General features: G+C 36.6%; 1 protein-coding gene across 2 annotated transcripts in view; it reads left to right on the forward strand.

Moving 5' to 3' along the window:
• STK32B (serine/threonine kinase 32B) overlaps positions 1-19,224 on the forward strand; it is a gene marked incomplete at both ends in the record, with an annotated part of 178,012 nt that extends 158,788 nt beyond the window's left edge. For both annotated transcript variants that reach the window (XM_084285711.1, XM_084285710.1), the window contains 2 exons: positions 39-103; positions 19,086-19,224. In XM_084285711.1, coding sequence (XP_084141837.1) covers positions 39-103; positions 19,086-19,224 — 204 coding nt within the window. The remainder of the gene's footprint in view (positions 1-38; positions 104-19,085) is intronic.
• Positions 19,225-20,638: the final 1,414 nt, after the last annotated feature.

The following is a 20,638-nucleotide window of genomic DNA, read 5'->3' on the forward strand; positions in this document are numbered from 1 at the left end:
GTCACTTTTAATCAACCTATTCATGCTGTCTTTTAAAGAACGTACACCTGCAGCAGTGCTTGGAAACCGTTAGGAAAGAATTCATCATATTCAACAGAGAGAAGTAAGTGCATTTCTAAACACCTGTTTAGCATTCACTACTGAAATTAATTTGAGAGTGATTTTTTTTCTTCCAGTGTAAAGAAAAGTGATTAATGATCACAGCACCAACAACTAGAAGGCTGGGTTTCCACTGACTTCTTCCTCTTAGTTTCTGGTGTGACACTTTTGTAGTTCCATCTCTGAAAGCAAGCAGAAGTGCTTATGGTGAAAGCATGTTATAGAGAGAAGGTAAATGTCACCAATGCTTCTCCAGAGAAGTCATTAACAAATAAGAAAAGGGAATGATATACAAGGGGCTGCTTTTTCACAATTCAGACAACACCAAAGGTGTCATGATACCTCATGAAATTTTAATGATATGAACTCCAGTATTCTGATTTGGAAACCCTATTCATATTTCACCACCATGAAACAAGTTATTTCATCATAGGCTTTTTCAACAGGACTAAATATTAAAACCACATCAGACAGAGAGAAAATGCTTCATATTTTAGGCATCAGCCAGAATCAGTAGAGACATGTCTGAATCCCAGGGATGTCAATAATCTTCCTAGTCCTATTAATACACCACATTTCAGATTGTTTACTGTATTAGAGCCACTCTGGACCTGTTTTTATTATGGATATAGCTTGTAACAGGAGAGTTGTTTGTGTCTTTGATCATTTTTTTCCATTTCATCCTAGTATGTTCTGTGGTTTCATTTGACCTAATTATATCTGCAAGCTTTTCTAACGGAGTTGTGAAATGTAAAATTAATGTAAAAGTTCTAAATACCTTACTTAATGTTTATAATGCAAGTAATTACTGTTTTATGTAATTAAAACTGGGAAAGGCATTGTCAGCTTTGCACAGTTGACACAATGTCATAAAAGAAATTAGCACCCTGTTTTTCTCTTGCAAAGGACTCTAAGAGGCTGATAAGAGATCAAGTTTAAATGAAGTACCAGTAAAATGAAAGAGAAGGCTAAAACACACGCACTTCATTCAGAATTTGTTTCAGGCATTGCTAGATTGACAAGGTAAAGGAAAAATATCTTGTATAGACCCACAACAGATCCTGCATTGTCTTATGCCAGATCCCTATCATCTATTTAAATTGTCTTAGAGCTGAAGAAGGACACAGAAAAATGTCTGTAATATCTTTCAAAGACAAAAAGAAAAAAGTTAAAGAAAAACAAATTTGGGGAGAACCAGAGGTAAAATTTTTGAAGCACAAAGTAAATTCAAGTTAATAGGAGCAAAACAAGAGCAACAGATACACATATCATAGTGGAGAGAAGAGGCTATACAGTGTATGCCAGTACAAACTCACCCTTAGAGCTTTCCTTAGAGCTTCCTGTGAGTACAGACTGGGTGTACAGGTTGAGGATGCATTTAGGTGGATTTCCAAAGACATGAGCTGTTCCTATTAAAACCATATCTAGTAAGTGATTATATCATTAGCATAGAAGTCTCAGATTAGTTTTAAATTAGTCTGAGATTAACACAGCTGGATGTTTTGATATTTGTCCCTGTTCCTCCACACAGAGCAGAATTGATTATATAATCTAGCTGTTCGAAAATATCTGCATATTTACTTAGATATTCATTACAGTCATCTTAAAAAGTCACATTTCATTGTGATTTAAGCCTTCCACTCAGTTTACTTCAGTGGCACAGAACAGCACATAAATAGTAAGAAATCATAGACGGAAAAAATTAGCTCATCTTTCAATGTAAAAGAAACTCCAAACTAGAAGTAGGCTAGGAAATAAATAAATAAATAAATAATCAGGTGTTTCTAATTGAGCAACATAGAGTCATGTGGTAATGTCATATTGATAGAGTGCAGTATTAACCATTGCAGTTCTACATCTTGCAGTGCAGTACTTGCTAAACGTCTCCTATGAAAAGCAGACTCTGTTTTTATTGAACATTTTGTTGATAATCCCAAGCTGTGTCTCTTTTTAACTTTGTATCTTTCATCCCGCAACAGATATTACAAATCTTGGAATAAGCCATATTAATTTTCTTTCAAAGAAGTACAGGAGGAAAAGTTGAACTTTTTGGTTAAAGAAAAGTCTCACTATGCTGAAAATAATTCAGAAAAAAAATCAAAAGAGACCACATGAAATAACTTAACAATGCAAATTAATACTGGCAAATAGAGAATGTGCATTTTCATTTTCCTATTGCTTTCTGAAGTTAGGTAATTTGTAATGAGTATTTTTGGGAATGTTTTAAGCAAAATGAGAGAATGCGGAAGGAAGAGTCTATTTCAGTAAGCCATACAGTCAAATGAGTACACAGTTAAAAGAACTAATGTTTTTCCAGATAGCAGCATTCAGTAATATACCTTCTCAGTAAGACATGAATTGTCCTTGACCTTAATTTATTTGGGTGGACTGTGGTTTAACTATGTAGCTGATATCTTTGCTTTTACTACTTAATGAGAGAGGATGAAAGGATTTGAAGAATTGCAAAGTAAGATGTTGTATACAGACAGAAAGCACAAACATACACTAGAGAATGATAGGATAGGCGTGTTTTCTTAAAATAAGAACTCAGAAAGAAAGAATTGGAGTCACAATGTTAGCTGTTTTCTTTATATATTGTATTTAACTGTACATGGCTTCCTGAGTAAAGTGTAGTCAGTATTTGTCATCAGTGGGTAACAAAAGTTAGATTTGTGTGCCTTTACCTACAAACTTCTGATGACACAGAAATCTGATGGGAATGCAGCCTTCATTTCCGTGAAATGGATCCTGAACACTCCAGTCTTTTTGTGATTGAGTCAACAATCATTCCTATGATACTCCATTTCTTCTAATGAAAAAGCTTATGAAAACTGAATCTGAGCCATGTTCAGCCTCCAAACCCAATGTCTGTCCTTTACTTTTGGGACACTTATTTACAGCTCCAAATAATGTAATAGCAGATGAGGTGCAGTTTCAGGGGTGTGCAATGTACATAGTTTGCAAATGTTTTCTATTTCATGTAAAAAGCTTTTCTGAAGAGGTAGTTTTATACCTTCATCTGCATTTATGCAGGAAAACATGAAGCATACATAATATAATCTCTTACACTGTAAATCAGTTTTATCCTGATTTTATTTTTCCCAGTGCTTCAGATAACTGAGTGGCCGAAGTACCTCTAGATGGAAGTCTTTACTCTTATTAACATCAATATGTCACTAAATGGGAGATACAAACTAAGATATAACACAAGTGTATGTCATCTGTACACACTGGTGTTATTGTGTAGTACCTTTAAGACAGAGTTACACAATGTCCCAGTGCAAAGTAAAATAATAATATAAAAAACAGCCTTTTGCAATACAAGTTTGAAAGTGGTGGAGCCAATGTTTTCTATTCTTCTGCAAGAGTGTCAGTAAAACCTATTGCTTAACTTTGAATGTGTAAACTAAATAAATTGTGATCTAAAATGGTCTGTGCACTGGCTCCTAGTTGGAGAATATTATCTGATGTTGATTTCATGGACCTGGTTGGCTCTTTCTGATGACACATGGAATTTATCTGTTTTTAAATATATTTCTACAGATAAATGTTTTATTGTATCTAGAAATGACACACCGAATGTTCTGCACTATCTGAACATGTATTCCCATAATATTGCCAGCAATTTTTTGAGAAGTTGATCTTCTTTAGAATCTGTAGGCTATATTTTATTCAGGGTTAAAAAAAATAATAATAAAATAAAATAAAATTGCACAGATAAAGCCACAATGTTTGTTCATAGCTTTATTAAAAAGCTGAGCAGAGATTATATTTCTATTTTAGTGTTGTTAGCACTAAACAAATCTTCATGTACAACTACATTTGTTTATGAACATCCAAAACCTGAAATAGCCAAAAATGAAGAAATAGAGACAATATTTGCTTGTAGTAGAATCAAATTTCTTACCCTGTATGGTTCCTGAGCCTCTTCCTCTCCCTGAAAGATGTCTTTAAGATTAAAGAGGTGAACAAACAAAGAACAGCAGAGAAAACACAGGAAATTTCTGTACCTCAGGCGGAATAATCCTTCAGCTGAATGCTTCACAAACTTGTCATCAAAATTATCAGCCCACTAATGAAAGCAAAATCATATAGCCACATTCTACTGAACAGAACAAGCATTTCATATATAAAATGGATGTGAAAATGGATTCAAATTCTGCAGAGCCACTTTAATAAAAGGGATGGAGCGATGAGCAAACTATCCATATTTTTATCAGTCTTAGTGGAAACTTCCAAAAACTTTCTAATGATTTTAAAGTTGGAGGTTTTTCACTTAATACTAATATCCTGTAATAACACTGCTATGATATTCATCTTTCTAATTTCCATTGATTTGAGCAGTCTTGCTCAAATCTTGCTCTTTCTTAAACCCCTGGGACACCTTATTTTTCTTAATATAAATTCAAAGCAAACACACTAAAAATTATACCAAAAACTGAAGCAGCCACATGGCTGCTTCACAATTTCTCCTCTTTTCCAGCCACAGTACGTGCTGTTTGGCCATACCTATTTTTTTCCTAAAAGATGCTGAACAACTCTAGGTGAACAGATAGAAATCTACTTCCAGAATAAACAGCAAAAGGTGACGGGCCAAATTTTAAGCATATTATGATGTTTAAAATCACATTGCATGATTTTGTCCATATCACATGCAAAAAACTGACATAATATTCTCTGCATTTTCTTATAAGATCAAAATTACTCTATCTTTTCCTGTAGTTACTTTTCTTTCCTTTCATTTGTCTTGTCAGATTCAAAACCAGAGTTCTGGAGAACTCTCTCTCATTTTAGTTTGATTGGAACAGAATATTCATAATGATTTGCAGTAAACCTCTCTCAGTGTGCTTTTCTTAACAGATATTTTATGTCATTTAGTATCTCTGAAGATATTTATATTTTCTCAATCCCCATAATATATGAATGCTTTTTGGCTGGGGCTACAGCACAACTTCTCTTCTCCTGCCACTTCTCCTGACCTTGATTCAACTTAAATCCATCTCTATCTGAGCATTTCAAGTGGTTCTGCTACTCTTCACTGATGTCTTTCTTGTCGCTTTTGTAATGGATATGTCTGCTTTTGGAGATTGCTCCTGCCATCTCACCTAATTAGAAAGATGCCTTACTAACCATGATTAAATTTAACTTGTTTTTCAGTGCTAATAACCTCTGCATGATCACACAGACCTTTTCACTTCTGCCTTTGATTCCCACTCATTTTTACTGGCTTAGAATTACCAATCCAAATGTGCCTCCTTTCTTGGCAAGTCAACCTGCCTAGATTTAAGCATTAGCAAGACCAAGCTGATTATTTTTCTGTAAGTGTACATTCAAATTCACTGTTTTGAGTAAACAGGAGTCATGCAAAAGCCATTGTTTCAATACTGTCTTCCTTTTGCAGCTTCATGCAAGGAAAATAGAAAAGTTAATGAATATCTGGAACCTTATTTTCAAAGCCTCCCAGGAAAATGGCCTAAGTTTTCCCAAGAAAGGTGGCACATCTTTATGGTAGATACACTTTATCAAGTGAACATCCAGGGAAGGTTGCGTATATCAGAGCATTCTCACCATCACAGCAGTAGAGAGGATTAAAAGTTCAGGATAATCAATACAGATCCTCAGCACTGTTGGTCAGCAAATCTTAGAGTATAACTTAGCTTCAGTTATGCAGGGGAGAGATTTTGAAAAATGTGTGGATAGCCCAATGTCTAGTGGACATATGAGAGCTGTTAATTTGTTCAAAATTGCAAAGAAAGCTGTAAAGAAATGAACATCATGATGCTATCAAGTGAACATCAAAATGCTATTGCGTACATGTATATGTTCAAATATATATCTATATATCTGCACAATTTTCACTTCCTTATTTCAAAAAAGATATTGTAGACAGAATGATTAAAAAAAAAAAAAAAAAAAAAAAAAACAGGATTAAAAAATTGTGTCAGGGCTTACACTGCAGAATTTCATAGACTCAAAGTAGTTTAAACTTGGAGAAGAGAAGAGACAACTGAAAACTAGTTTAGGAAACTAGCTAAATAATAATACGTTATGAAAGTAATTGATGAGACGGATAAGAAATTAATATTTACTTTTTCTATTAACTCAATGGCAAAAAATTGTCAGGCTGCAGGTTTAAAAGAATACAAATCATGTATTATAGTGTAGTGCAGCATATCACCAAGGGGTGCTTTTGATACTAGAAGTATGAAAAGATTCAAAGAAATAGAGAAATTCGTGGTGAAAAATCCGTCAAGGTCCATGACGCACGCATGCACGCACGCACACACACACACACACACACAGTGTGGTCATTGGCTTGGAATGTCTGGAAATTTCAGCAGAGAGGAGGATATGCCACAGCAGACATTTGTCTCCATTTGACTTGTTCTTTGACATTGTCCACTGTGAGATGAGAAGGGGGCCACTCTGAGACAGGAATCTATGTTAGATGGGATGGATGAATATGTGTTTTATGTTATCTCACTGCTTATAATGTCTCCATCTTCATATAGAGTCTTCATTTTAGCACAAGTTTTACAGTGAAATGTACATACATATATAAATGGATGTATATATGCATGTGTATATATATTCTTTTCAGAAATAAGGAAAGTAAAGAAAAATTATGACAGTAAGAGATTTAGGTAAGATTCAGTTTGTCTCCTGCTGTGTTTTAGGGAATGTCTGGTGCACACTACCTTGGAAGAACTCAAGGTTGTGAAACCCAGCTGGAGATCTTTTTCCTGTGTCCCATCTGGGGCATAATACATAGTGTTGTGGTGGGTATAACTCAAAGACTAACTCAGACAGCTGTGTTCGACACAGTGGCTTCTGTCGATCCCTCTGTTAGGCAACAACTTTCCATGCATTGTGCAAGGAGGTTTGGTGATTACTGAAGTCTGATATGCTGTGTGATCACAAGCGAGCTACCTGCTAAGTCTCCTTTTGGTGAGGGTGTCTCTCCTTCAGGGAATAAAAAGCTGCACAAGGCCTAGACTTCTTATGATTCTAAGTTTTGGACTTCGGCAGAGAAAACGAAGTATAGATAGGGAGACATGAGACAGCAGGGAGGTCAGTGCAGGCTGGGTTTGTTCCCTGGAAACTCACAGAATGATACCAGGAAACTTGTTGTTGCAAGAGAAGAAGTGAATGACTGAACCAGCAACCTCCCAGGCATTTATTCCAGTCCGAGGGTATTTATTGTCAAGTCCCAGTAATCAGGCAGAGCTAGACAGGCTTTCCACATATCTTAATTCTTAAATTATTGAGTGTATGGCTCTTATGGAGCTGCAGTTTTAATTAGAGCTGTAAATTAAAGAAATTGGAGCTTCCATGCAAAAAAAAAAATAAAATAAAAGATGTCATAGCTATGACACTCCTCACTTATCTCTGAACCAGGGTCCTCTCCTCAGCAGTAGTGGACAGGGATAAAAGGGAAAGAGAAGTAATGAGAAGGGATTGAATGACAACATAATAGTGATGGCTGGCTGTCCATTTGTTCAGTCCTGCTTTGTGATGGCAATCGACCATACTGAGTCACTGGCACAGAGCTGCAGACACCATCACTCCAGAGGCAGCAGGCATGTCACAGGCACCACATTACTTTTGTCTTTAAGTTCTCAGTCTGTTAGTAGAACTATGCTCACTGGTGTGATTTGCAGTCTGTTAACAGGCATCTTCTTTGTTAACAGGAGGCTCAGGGGTGACCTTATTGCTCTCTACAGGTACCTTAAAGGAGTGGGGTGGGGGTTGGTCTGTTCTCCCACATGCCTGGTGACAGGACGAGGGGGAATGGGCTAAAGTTGCACCAGGGGAGTTTAGGTTGGATGTTAGGAAGAACTTCTTTACCAAAAAGGTTGTTAGACATTGGAACGGGCTGCCCAGGGAAGTGGTGGAGTCACCATCCCTGCAGGTCTTTAAAAGACGTTTAGATGTAGAGCTTAGGGATATGGTTTAGTGGAGGACTGTTAGTGTTAGGTCAGAGGTTGGACTTGATGATCTTGAGGTCTCTTCCAACCTAGAAATTCTGTCATTTTGTGATTCTGTGATTCTGTGATTCACTCCAACTCCTCTGTAACATGTTCAGTGCCGTGGTGGAGATGGTTGTTGTTGTAAAGTAGATCTCCCTCTAGATGCAGCAAGAAATTGTCCTTCTCCCCATACATTGCATTTTGATGTTACCAAAAGGATCACTCTACCTAGAAGATTCCACCAAAAGAATAAAATAAGAGAATATGTCAAAGCAACTCCTGTGAACTTCCTAACTGCTGATAGTTTAACAACGGGGTTACCCTGTGTATTTGAGGAGATACACCTGAGGCAAGCTAGGAAGCATGTGTCCTTTTTGAGAATTTGTTTTTCCTCACACAGCTGAGAGATGTCCTTATTCATGGCCAAGTATTTGCAGTTTATAAACTGGATTCTAACAAATTGGGGAAAATAAAAATAAATAAATAAATAAATAAATAAAAATAAGAAATAAAAAAAATCTTGTGTTCCCACAAAGTCTAATAAACAATACATTACTGGGAAAATTCAGAGCTGCTTTCCTGTTGCTTGTGCATATGGATCTGTAGATACCGCTAAACTAAAATATTTTACATTTTGCAATGTGAATTTGAAATGAACAAGACATGCATCTGGTCTTGGACAGCCAATAGCACATTTCTAAGAGACACCTATGCTTCTAGTCTGAGCAAGGTTTTAATGTTAGTGATAATCAGTTGTTTTACTTTCATTTTCTTAAATGCCTGCATCTCATTTGTTGTTTTTATTTATTTACTTCATCTCTTCTCTCTTATTTTGCTTTTCAATTCCCAAGGTAAACCTGAGATCTCAAGACACGTCTCAGGACAACGTGCTGCAGCATTCAGTACAATTTGTTACTTGACTTCCACATACTAGTATTTCACATGTCACTCACTCCATATGTGCACCTGAACCCATTATGCTTGATTATAAATTGCTGGTTGATAGAAAATTATATTCACAGGCATTTAGTGAGTGTAATTACTCAGCAGGAACCATCAACCTGAATCAATTACCCATAGTGCAAGCATATTTCCCAAAGGATTTTTGGAAAAGGTAGAAGTAAATGTCATGAGTGTCAATGGTGCAAGAAGACATCTGTGCTACACAGGGATACTTCTCCAAAATTTTACTTTTCACATTCAGCTGTAATAAAGCATAACTTTTAGTCTGTGCCTCAGTCATTTAAATTTAAATGGAGTTAAAACAGAGTTATTTGAATGATTACGTGGTAATCTACTGAGCAATCAAAACACATACCTCACAGTGTATTAGGAAAACAGATCTGAGAATGTGCTTGTTTCTACTGAAGCAGTCAAAACCAAGAGGACATGTTTAGGGTCAAAACCAGACTGCGTTAAATATTGGTTAGATGCAGAACAACTCCTACTTCAAAGGGTTTGTGCAAAATTTTCAAAGGTATCTGAAACAAATAGGAATTAGATGGCATGTCTGCATGGATGAACAGGTAATTGCACCCCTGTGCTTCAGAGTGACTTCCTTACCCAGCCCTTGGCAGTGTTTATCAGCTTGTGATATGTGCCAGGCTGATGGGACTATTCAGCTTCTGCTCGCCTGAACATTGTGGGTATAAATTAGCTCTAATCCAGAAGCAAATTGCCTCTGCTAAGCAGTGCAGCATGCAGTGAGTTTATACAGCTGCTAGACAGGAAGGGACTTGAGTCTGTGGTTCAAAGAGGGAAGGGTATCTCTATTTTTCTGGGGAAGCAACAGGACTGTATTCTTCTAAACTAATCAATTTAAAATCGTTTATTTATTTTAAGCTCCTTTAGTAGTCAGTGAGGAGAGACTTGTATCTCTCAAGGTTGGTCTGTGACACATGTATCAGATAACTTAGGCTGGAACTCATTATTCTATGTCAGAGCCTCTATTTATCTTGTACAGAGAGCCTGAACTAATCTTTCAGTTGTCTACAGTTAGCTGGCATAAAATCTATCCCACAGCTGTGGGCTCAGCTCGTTTATGTGAAAATAAATGCCTAGCTGCCAGTCCAACTTCTGTGGTCTTCTGTGGTCTGCTGTTGTATCTGCTCTCTGTCGGTCAGGTAATCGAGGGCATCTCATATGGCACTAAATTCCACTTCTGGGGCAACTGCATTTGAGCTATACATACCTAGCCATGTGAGCAGGCCAAGAACAAGCAAGTTACAAGAGTGAATGTTTTTAAAGTAGAACTAAAGACTTATGAGACTTTCACCCTTGCTACTGGTTTGATGAGGATACTTCTTGGACCCAGATCTCCCAGAATGTGTGCCCACTATTACATAAGCAAACAATACTATTGTGTTTCACTTAAAGCTGCTGTGTATTAGTCGGTCCTCTATACAAAATCTAGAGTGGAGAAAAATTATCTTTCTTTGGAGGCTCTTCTTTCCAGTCTGAAGTTGTGTTACTCAACACTGATGTTGCTGCATGATGAGTGTTGAGTCTGCCCCAGCCCATCCTTAAGCCTGTCCTGGTCTGTCCCAAACCTCCTCTGGCACAGAGTAAGATTGAACCTTCTTTGTTTATTTGAAAATCTTTCTAAATTCAAGTACTTGTCAGATGTTTCTGTTTTAATGAAAACACAACACAAGCTGTACGCAGACTAAAGAAAAGAAGAGCTCACTATTAACTCTCTCATGGTTACTGCCCATCCCTGTGTGTAAAAACTTCATTAAATAAAAAAGCACATTAACTATATACAACTGTCTCAGGAGTTAGTTTCAAATTAGATCTCCAAATCCGGCATTCATTTAAATACTTTCTCATTTTCAGGTGTCTAGTTCTTCTTCTTCCACTTCCACTTCCTTTCTTTTTCTTATTCTGCATTTTATACCTTCATTGTTGTATTTTATCTACTTTTACTTCTTTATTCTACATTTTTTCCTATGTATTTCATGTCTACCTATGTCTCTTCCAAATGGGTAAAGGGCAGCACAATCATTAAACTGGTATTATCAAATATTTAAGAGGAATATAAGCAATATAGGAATATATGCAGTCTTCCATGGTCCCTGGCATATTCCTTTCCCTGAACAAAATCATTCCCTGAAGCAAACTCCTTCACATTTCAAAGATTAATATAGACCAAAAAAAAAAATAAAAAAAAAAATAAAAAAAAAAAAAGTATTTTGGATATTAGAGAGTTTATCCAAAAAGATGCAACCTTGTGCCACTTAGCTTCCAGGGATTCCAGGGATCTATCTCTCCACCATTTTGTCTTCTGGTATGAATGCAGTCAATGTAATCAATGACATTTACAGACAGAATGTTATTTGCAGTTTGTCATAAGAACCTGGATATCACTGGGGGTTATGACATAAATTAATAGTTTGGCAGATACTCGGGTTACCAGTTAACTTAATCTTATGATGGATTATTATATCAATTAGTTCTGATACATATTGTAATGAAATCAAAACTCTTCTTTTACAAATAAGAAATTTCTAAGACTCAGACCAGAGACTGAAGACCAGGACTCTGTTCATGTATTCTAGTCATATGCCAGCTCTTCAGCCTGCACCATTGGAAAGCAGAACTAAGCATGAAAGGTTACAATGGGATCTGTAGCTCGCACCAACAGGATTTCCTGTGGGGACAATCCAGAAGTGCTCTATTTGCTCTTTTCTGTTAACATGTTTCCTTAATATTTACATTGGGCAAAAGGTAGTGTTTCCCTTTTTAAGCATAAAAGTATAAAATAAGCAACTTTCCTGAACTTCTAATCTACTCACAAACTCATTTTAGTTAGCTTTTCAGAAAAGAAATTAGACAGGAATTTTAACACTTTTCTGATATGTTTGGTGGCTACTTTGTTTTAGAAAGTAAAAGTACTCTTTCCAAATATACTCATTCAGTTAAAAATAACTTGTTTTTCTCACTTCTTTCTTCTTCTTTATTTATTTCTTTATTATCTTTTCACTAAAAAATATAGTTGAATGAAAAAAAACTGGCAGATGAGAACTAATAAGCAGAATAATGGAGATATAAGAATCACAGAATCACAGAATCACAGAATTTCTAGGTTGGAAGAGACCTCAAGATCATCGAGTCCAACCTCTGACCTAACACTAACAGTCCCCACGAAACCATATCCCTAAGCTCTACATTAAAAGTCTTTTAAAGACTTCCAGAGGAAAGAGTATAACTCATTTACAATTGCAAAACACTGCCAGCTTCTTCAATTTTATAAAAATAAGAAACAGCGAGTCAGTTCTTAAGAAAAACCTTCAAAAGTGTAGGCAGAAAATTATTAAGTGTCCATATATCAAACTCAATTCTTATTTCCCACAGTGGCAGCCAGATGACAAGCCAAGCTGCTTATTGTCCCAGAAATCATGCTCAGTTATCAATATTTCTACAATCATTGCCTGCAATTGATGTTAAAATGATGGCATAAAAATAGCAGGGAAAATTTTCAAAGTAGGGTATAAGATGCGCACGCATAAAACCCATTATTTTTGAAAAAGACATGTGCACACTGCAGGATCTACATATTACTGCCAAATAACTGCTCTGATTTTTTAGTATGTACACTTTTGTGAAGGGTACCAGCTTCTATAAAGCTTAAATAAGGGACTGAAAAAAAGAGAGAAGAGGACATTTCATGATTCATGGGGTACACCTTTACATTATTATATTACTCTGTAAAAATCATTTTCAGTTTGGTTGGGATTTTTGCAGCACTGCTGGATGGTTTCCAGAATACCCATCAGTTTTAGTTATATTGCATAACTTCCACATTTCTATTTTTTTTAAGACCAGAATATAACAAAACAACACCTGTGTCTGTAACTTTCTGTCTTTTTCCTTACAAATTGTCATTGATAGATATTGTCTATTGAGAATGAAAATTTTCAGTATATTGAGAGGATACTGACTTACAAAGAGTTTATGTTTACTGCCAGATATTCTAAAAATATGGTATTTGGAGTGTCTTTATTGTTGCTCTGAAATCCTCCTTGTAACATCTGTATCTGTGCTCCAGTAGGCAAACCAGACTGATATGCATAGAGACAATACAGTTGAAATAGTGCCTTTCTTAGCACTGTCATTTTTCATAGTACATCATTGCTTTTTCCTTTTTTTCTTTTCTTTTTTTTTTTCTTTTTTTTTTCTCTCTCTTTTTTTTTTTTTTTTTTTTTTCTCCTGATTTGGATATGTTTGTAATTAGCCTTCCAGAAAGGCCATCTGCAGAAGACATCAGCATTATTTACATGTAGCTACTAAATCATAGAACTGAGGTGTGTTTCTAACTATTTAGCAATCTGTCCCCCAGGATACTTGAATTTGAAAAGCTAGCATAGGCATGCTTGCTCTTTTCTGACCTCAGACCTCCTCCCTTGTGAAGAATAACTGGGATAAAATGTTCCACAGATTTATCTACTCCTAAGGGTTTCTTTCAGGAGATGTAGAAGTTTCCTTTAGTGGAACTCTTTTTACTGCAATAAAGCTACAATTTCTAAAGATTGATTTACTATTCCCAGTTTCTAAAGCTTGACTTATTAAGCTCAACTTTTCCCCAAACCACAAGCAAACACATCTGGTTTCACTGGAAAGGCGGTGGAAATATCAATAGGCCAAGGTAAAATGCTAAATCTAGAAATGATAAAGCAAATTCCACTACCCACTCACACCATTTTCTTTCTTACACACCCAGGACACTGATTTGCAAAACCAGCAAGCTCACTTGTAAATTTGCTGTAATAAAAAGAGTGTCCTGTAGGACCTGGTACACATGGAGTGGAATTTCTGGCTGGCTTAAATTATCTTTCTGTCAATAGAAATCCTTTCTTGTTGAGTTGTTGAGTGCATTACCACCGTTTGAAACACTTCTGAGGCTCTGGTTTCAAACTGGCAGCTGGGCAGCACTCACTGATGGGTATACTGGCTGCACCAAGGTGTTATCACACACAAGGTATGGCTTGGCTAGAACAAGCAAGTGACAGACTGCATTACAGACTTCTTAAAGCTCTCAAACAGGACATTTTGCAAGCCTGATGTCACTGCTTTGCATTGCTACAGAGTTCTTTTTTGTTTTGGGGGCCAATAAATTTTCCCTCTTCTTTGAATCTTCTACTTACCAATATCTGATTCAAGACCCAGCACTAGAAACCAACACTGCAGGGACTCCACTATAATTTCTGGAAATCAAGATAAGAATCTTTAAAACCTTTCATACATGACAGAGACACTTTTCCTTAACCAGAAATGCTGATGAAGCCGAAGACTGGACTGAGGGCTCAGTTACTTTTCTTGATGCATTCCCAAGTGGTTAGTACAGCCTCTTTCTTCCTCGCTGCCAGAGAGGAGGTTGCTCTATGCTCAGTGTCACATATTACTGATATTGCATGAATCTATGGTGAAGGCAAGGAAATCTGTGCTTATTTATTCATTGATGCAGCAGAACCATTCTTAATTCCCAGCATAACTGTCTCTGAGCTTACTTATCTATTTGTACAGAATTTTGTGGCATAAATGTAATAGACATTGTGCAAACTCCTTTTCAACCTCTTTTCTCTGTGGGTTTTTTCTTCGTAACTATTCACCAGAGCCACTTGTTCACTTTTTTCACCCACAGCTGGACATTTCACTATTTAACCTCTCTTCATAACATTCAGCAAAAGAATAGCTACCTGGTTTGGATCCACAACAGCTAAATCCCCATCAACTCATTAATTTTCCCTGGTCCTTTATCAAGTTATTGCAGGCTGTAGCTGCATCAACTTAAAGGAAAGAAAAGCCACACACTAGAAAGCAGTTTCTGACAAATGTTTTATTGCACTAGTGCTATTTTTAAAGCGAATGGACCAGAGTGCATTTATTTTGCAATGATCACAGGGACTGTGTTGAGCTATCCATGTTTTTGTAAAGATGAGAAACTATCATGGAAAATGTCCCAGCCTTTTAATTGAAGAGACTGCTTGTTCACACACTCCTGCTGTGGTGAGATTTGTTTAGGTCTTGACCAGAGTCTCTTTGCACTTCAGAGCTAGATGGAAATACAAACCAATTGCCTTATTTTACTTTTTCACTACAGCGGTTTAAAGGGAAAGAAAATATGCTCCACTAACATTTCTGAGACCAATTAGATGTTTATGATTGGAATTTCCCATGCCTTAGTCTTTTACAAATCTGAAATTATGACTGTCATGTTGAATCTGCAACTTCTGTTCCTTTTCTATTAAACTTATCTTATTATACAGCCTAAATACAAACTTTTGAGATTTTTATTCACCTGGTGAACAAAGCTAAGCCTTAAGCACTTTCCTGGGGATTCCAAGTTTACAGAATCACAGAATCACAGAATCACAGAATTTTCTAGGTTGGAAGAGACCTCAAGGTCATCAAGTCCAACCTCTGACCTAACGCTAACAGTCCCCACTAAACCATTTCCCTAAGCTCTACATCTAAACGTCTTTTGAAGACTTCCAGGGATGGTGACTCCACCACTTCCCTGGGCAGCCTGTTCCAGTGCCTCACAACCCTTTCAGTGAAGAAGTTCTTCCTAACATCTAACCTAAAACTCCCCTGGCTCAACTTAACCCCACTGGGTTACTATTGGGTTTCGTTACATGATACTCTGACCTGCCATAGTTGTTTCAATCTTTTTTTTTTTTTTTTTTTTTTTTTTCATATTTTTCATATTTCCCATGCAAATCTTTGGCCAGTCTGTTCTCTTTGCTTTTGTATTTCTATACATGCTTTTTTGCTAGTTCTTATCCACAATTTATCCAGCTCAAATGCTGGCTAGCTCCTGTCCATGTGAGATTTCTGGACAGATATTATTCCATCTCAGCTTCACTCCCCTACATTGTCTCCACGTGTTGGGAGAGAGGCTGAGGAACAGAAAAGGGCTGCAATTTCTCCACAGGGTGACAGAGGTAGAAACTGAATCAGCATCTCCTGATTCTCCAAGACACACTAGTAGGTAGTTGTTAGCATGCCTATAATAATTCCTTATAACGGAATCTTTAACATAATTTTAAACTCTGAATAAAGTGATTTATAAATTATTAAATAGCCAAATAGTTAAATTTTTGACTGACTTTTGATCTGATAGCCTATTGCTTACTTTGATAGTTTATAAATATGTGTAGTGAATCTAGATACAGAAATAAAAAATGTCTGAAAAGAGAATACAACGAAGCACTGCTAAAACAATATACTTTTTTTTTTTTTTTTTTTTACCACTTCCAACCTCCCATAATCCAATTATGATAATAATTGCCATTGGCAAAATAATAAGAACCCTTGGGAGCAGCGATAGGATAAAAGAAAACAAATGGAAATAAAACAACAATAGAAACCCTCTCTGTGAAGATTGGGAATTTCAAGGCTGGTTTGTCATGTTTTTTGAACCTTTACATGCTGCCTTTGAGCCAGTTTGAGTGATTTGGAAAAAAATAAAAATAATAATAATAAAAAAGCAACAACAAACAAAACCAATAAACGTGTTTTTCTGTTTTATGCTGTTATTGAGAGACTTCTTAGTTTCCAAGTACTGTAGCCTTTTGTCTCAATGCCTACTGTCCTGGTTTCAGTTAGAACAGAATTAATTTTCTTCCTAGTAGCTGGTGGAATGCTGTGTTTTGGCTTAGGATGAGAAGACTTCTGATAACACCCTGATGTTTTAATTGTTGCAGAGCAGTGCTTATACCAAGTTAAGGACATCTCAGCCTTTTGCTCTGTCCTGCCAACAGGCAGGCTGGGGGTGCAGTAAGAGCTGGGAGGGGACAGACCCAGGACAGGTGACCCAAAATAGCCAAAGGGGTATTCCATACCATCTGACGTCATGCTAAACAATATATAGGGGTGGCTAGCTGGGGGAAAGGGGCCGGACTGCTCGGGGTTAGGCTGGGCATCAGTCAGCGGGTGGTGAGCAATTGCTTTGTGCATCACTTGTTTGTACATATTATTATTACTTTCCTATTATCACCATTGTATTATTATTATTATTATTATTATTATTATTATTATTATTATTTTATTTTTTTTTTGTTATTATTATTTTCCTGTCTTATTAAACTGTCTTTATCTCAACTCATGGGCTTCACTTTCCATTTCTCTCCCCTGTCCCAGAGAGGGAGGGGGGAGGGTGAGCGAACGGCTGCGTGGTGTTTAGCTGCCGGCCGGGTTAAACCACGACACCTACAAATACCTTGCTCTTGTAAGGGCCATTAGCTCAGACCCTGAGCTTCAAGGCTTTGTCTGATTCAGTTGCTCCCTTGGTAGTCCCATGGATCTTCTCTGAAACTCTTATAAAATAAAAGACAACAAATCAAACAAAAAACAAACAAACACACTATCACATTTGCTGCCTTGCAATCAGTAGTGCCAAGACAGTTTCAACAGTAAGTTACATACTCCATTCAGCTGTGCAATTATATATTTCAGTGTTCTTAGAGCCATTGGAGAAAATCTGTCTTGATCATTTGTCAACATTCATTTGAAAAAAACAGTTTTAAGCTGTTTGGCTGATGGTTTGACTGGAGATGATGGACAAGTTTCTCATAAAGAAAGGAATGTCCCTCAGCTCATTTGTCATGAGTTTTGGTGAAGATAATTAATTGTCTTTTCAGCTAGGGACTAATATTTCTTGTGCTATCCTCTAATGACTCAGTCATCCACTGGCCTATAGACTCACTGGTAGACTTCATTTGTGGTGCACAATTTGCTCCTTTAACACAGTGTTATTTTTGTTGTTGTTTTTTTATTTTTATTTGGGGGGTGGGATTGGTTGGTTGGTTGTAGTATGCTTTTTTTTTTTTATTTAACATGTCAATGTATGTCCTTTTTTAAACAACCTAGTATGTCCTTTTTTAAACAACCTATTTGGATAGTATTTTGTTTATTTTAACATTAAATAATCTCCTTAATACTTCTGTTTACCTATGACAGAATTTTCAAGAGAATTTTACATTCTCTTCTGAGTCTTCAGTTTGTGTATCTATTTTACCCTTTTTAAACTGACCCTTTACAGTTCATTTTTGCATGCTTTTCATTATTGAATAATTTCTATGTATTCAATGTTACTTGCAAAGTGTTTTTATTTTTATTTTTTTCAATACATCGTACATACCACTTATAGTCACTTTTACAAACAGTTTCTTCCACAGTGTCTCTGGTGCTAATTCTTTGTGCATTTTTTGGGGAATACATCACTGGCTGTTTCTCATTTTAAGAAAACAAATGGAGAAAAATTCCTAAAAATCAATCAATAAATAAATAAATCCCAGCTGTTAATTTTCCAAAAACTGGCCTCTCCTCTGCTCCATAGCTTCCCCATGAAACTTTCTCCTCCTCATGAAAATACTTACATTGTGCCTTTTGTTTTTGGAGACCAATATTAAGTAAGAACAAGAACCACAGTAAAATCATAGACACTGATACTAGGGTTGAACAGCAAGGCTGAGAAATTTGCTGATAAAATTAAAGCTGGGGATTGCAAGTGCCACCAGGGCTGTGGCTGTTCTCCAGAAAATAATGCCTGCAGAAGACGACTTTGCAAAGTCCTTAAACAATGCAGGATTTATTTGTTGTTGTTGTCCATTGAAACCACCTTGGAAGCTTTGACCACGTATGAAGTAACAACAAGAAGAACACTGACTATACATTCACCTCATGTTTTTTCCTTTTCTGGGGGAAGCTTTTTCAATTTATGTCCAGGCAAAGGTGTCAAAGCCAGGGAAAGCACAATCCTCTGCTAGCTCTTTGTGATAGGCTCTAACGGGAGCAGGATTTAGCCAAGATTCAACCTCACATATTTAGGAGGAGGAATTCATCGGTGTTTAAAAGATGAATAAAGATAGGGAAGTTAGTAGAGATTGAATGGTGCAGGAGTCTATTTTATATGCAGGAGTATGTAGTTCACTATAAAACAGACAATGGCTGTTATTCTGATGCAGTTATCTGCATATCAGCTATAAACCTTTTGATGTTTTTAACCTTGGGCAGACTAAGAAGACAACAGGATCAAAGTGGACAGACTTCCAGCACAGAGAGCAGAGCATCCCTGCAGAGCCACGGAAAACTTCAAGACGGACGTAACAACAACTTACTTGGACACGGATGCACAAGAGGCTGCAGCAGCTAGTGAGCTCCAGCCCTATTCTTGCTTTCACCCCGGGGGGAGGGGCAAGGAAAGGTCCTCTCCATGCATGCCTTCATGCTCACCTGTTGGATCCCAAGCAATCTTACTTCTCCAGCAGGATCCCCAGCCAAGGACAAGCCCATGGAGCACACTGGTTGAGAATGTCTACCTAAGACCCCGCTCTTTTGACTCTGCCACTGGAAAAAATGACCATCAGCAACAAAATACAGTTTTATAGGCTTGACTCTCCTTTTCAAAATCCTGGAAGAAAACTTGAAACAATTCATTAGGCAGCCTCTCAAAGATTGCCATGTTTCTGGCTACCTGCAAGAGACAAGGTTATCCTGGGGCCAGCTTTATCTTGAAGGCTTTACATTGTCCTCTCTGTCTCTGTTAATCAAAATGGTCCAGTATGGAATTCTGTGAAACTGCTAAACACAGCTGTTTCTGAACATCTGCTGTTGAGTTTATAACAGATGTATATGATGTAAATACGTGAATGTAGTGTCAAATAGGCTAAACACTGAATAATTTCATTTAACTACCAGAAACCCATTGGAAATGTTGCAGCATGAATGTCTTCACTTTGTTGTTTAACTTCATGCATTCTGCTTTGTAGTAAGAGATGTGACCCTGGCCAAGTCAACGTTTTACTAGTGACTTTTGTGGATGCGAGTTTAGACACATTAGCAGTGTTTCATAATTATGACAAAGAAAGACCTTTTTATTTGTAAGAACAAGCTGACCGAGCCAGAGTTGAAAAGCAACTTAGAAAGGAGAGCTAAAATCTTTAGGAATTTTCTCAGACTCATAGCTAGTTGTTATAAAATGTGAAGAAGTTACATGTGTCTTTGTTTTCATGGTTCTATTCTGGATGAGGATTGTCTTGAAAAGAAAAATACTTTATCCAAAGTATTCCTGACTTGAAAAGCTTTTGTTTGCTTGTTTGTTTGTTTGTTTTAAGAGCATCCACATATCCATACATCTATGTATTTTACAACTTGTACATCCACATTTTGATAATAAATGCTTATTTGTTCTGTCTTATTGTGCTTTTATTTGTAAAGGGTTATCATTCATAAGCAAATTTCATTTCAATTTTTTAAAACAAATAAGTTAGGCTTTTGGAAGTGATAAGCATTTTATTTGTAGTAATCCGTTTTTACTGTATTGTTTCCATTTTATCTTTTACAAAACAAAGTTCTTTGTAAATGAATCAATTTTTAAATTTGGTTTAGCATTATATGTAATTTTTTTCACAAAATTTTCATAAAATACAGATTTTTATTGCTTCGTGAAATGATATGGTGTTCCTATCAACAACAGAGAAGTTTACTAATGTACTAAGGTACATATTTTACTTTTGTCATGAGCATGGTATGGGTTTATTTGTTTAATTTAAGCAGAGACTGAAATC

Source organism: Netta rufina, assembly GCF_964035555.1.
Source record: "Netta rufina genome assembly, chromosome: 4".
Classification (NCBI taxonomy): Eukaryota; Metazoa; Chordata; class Aves; order Anseriformes; family Anatidae; genus Netta; species Netta rufina.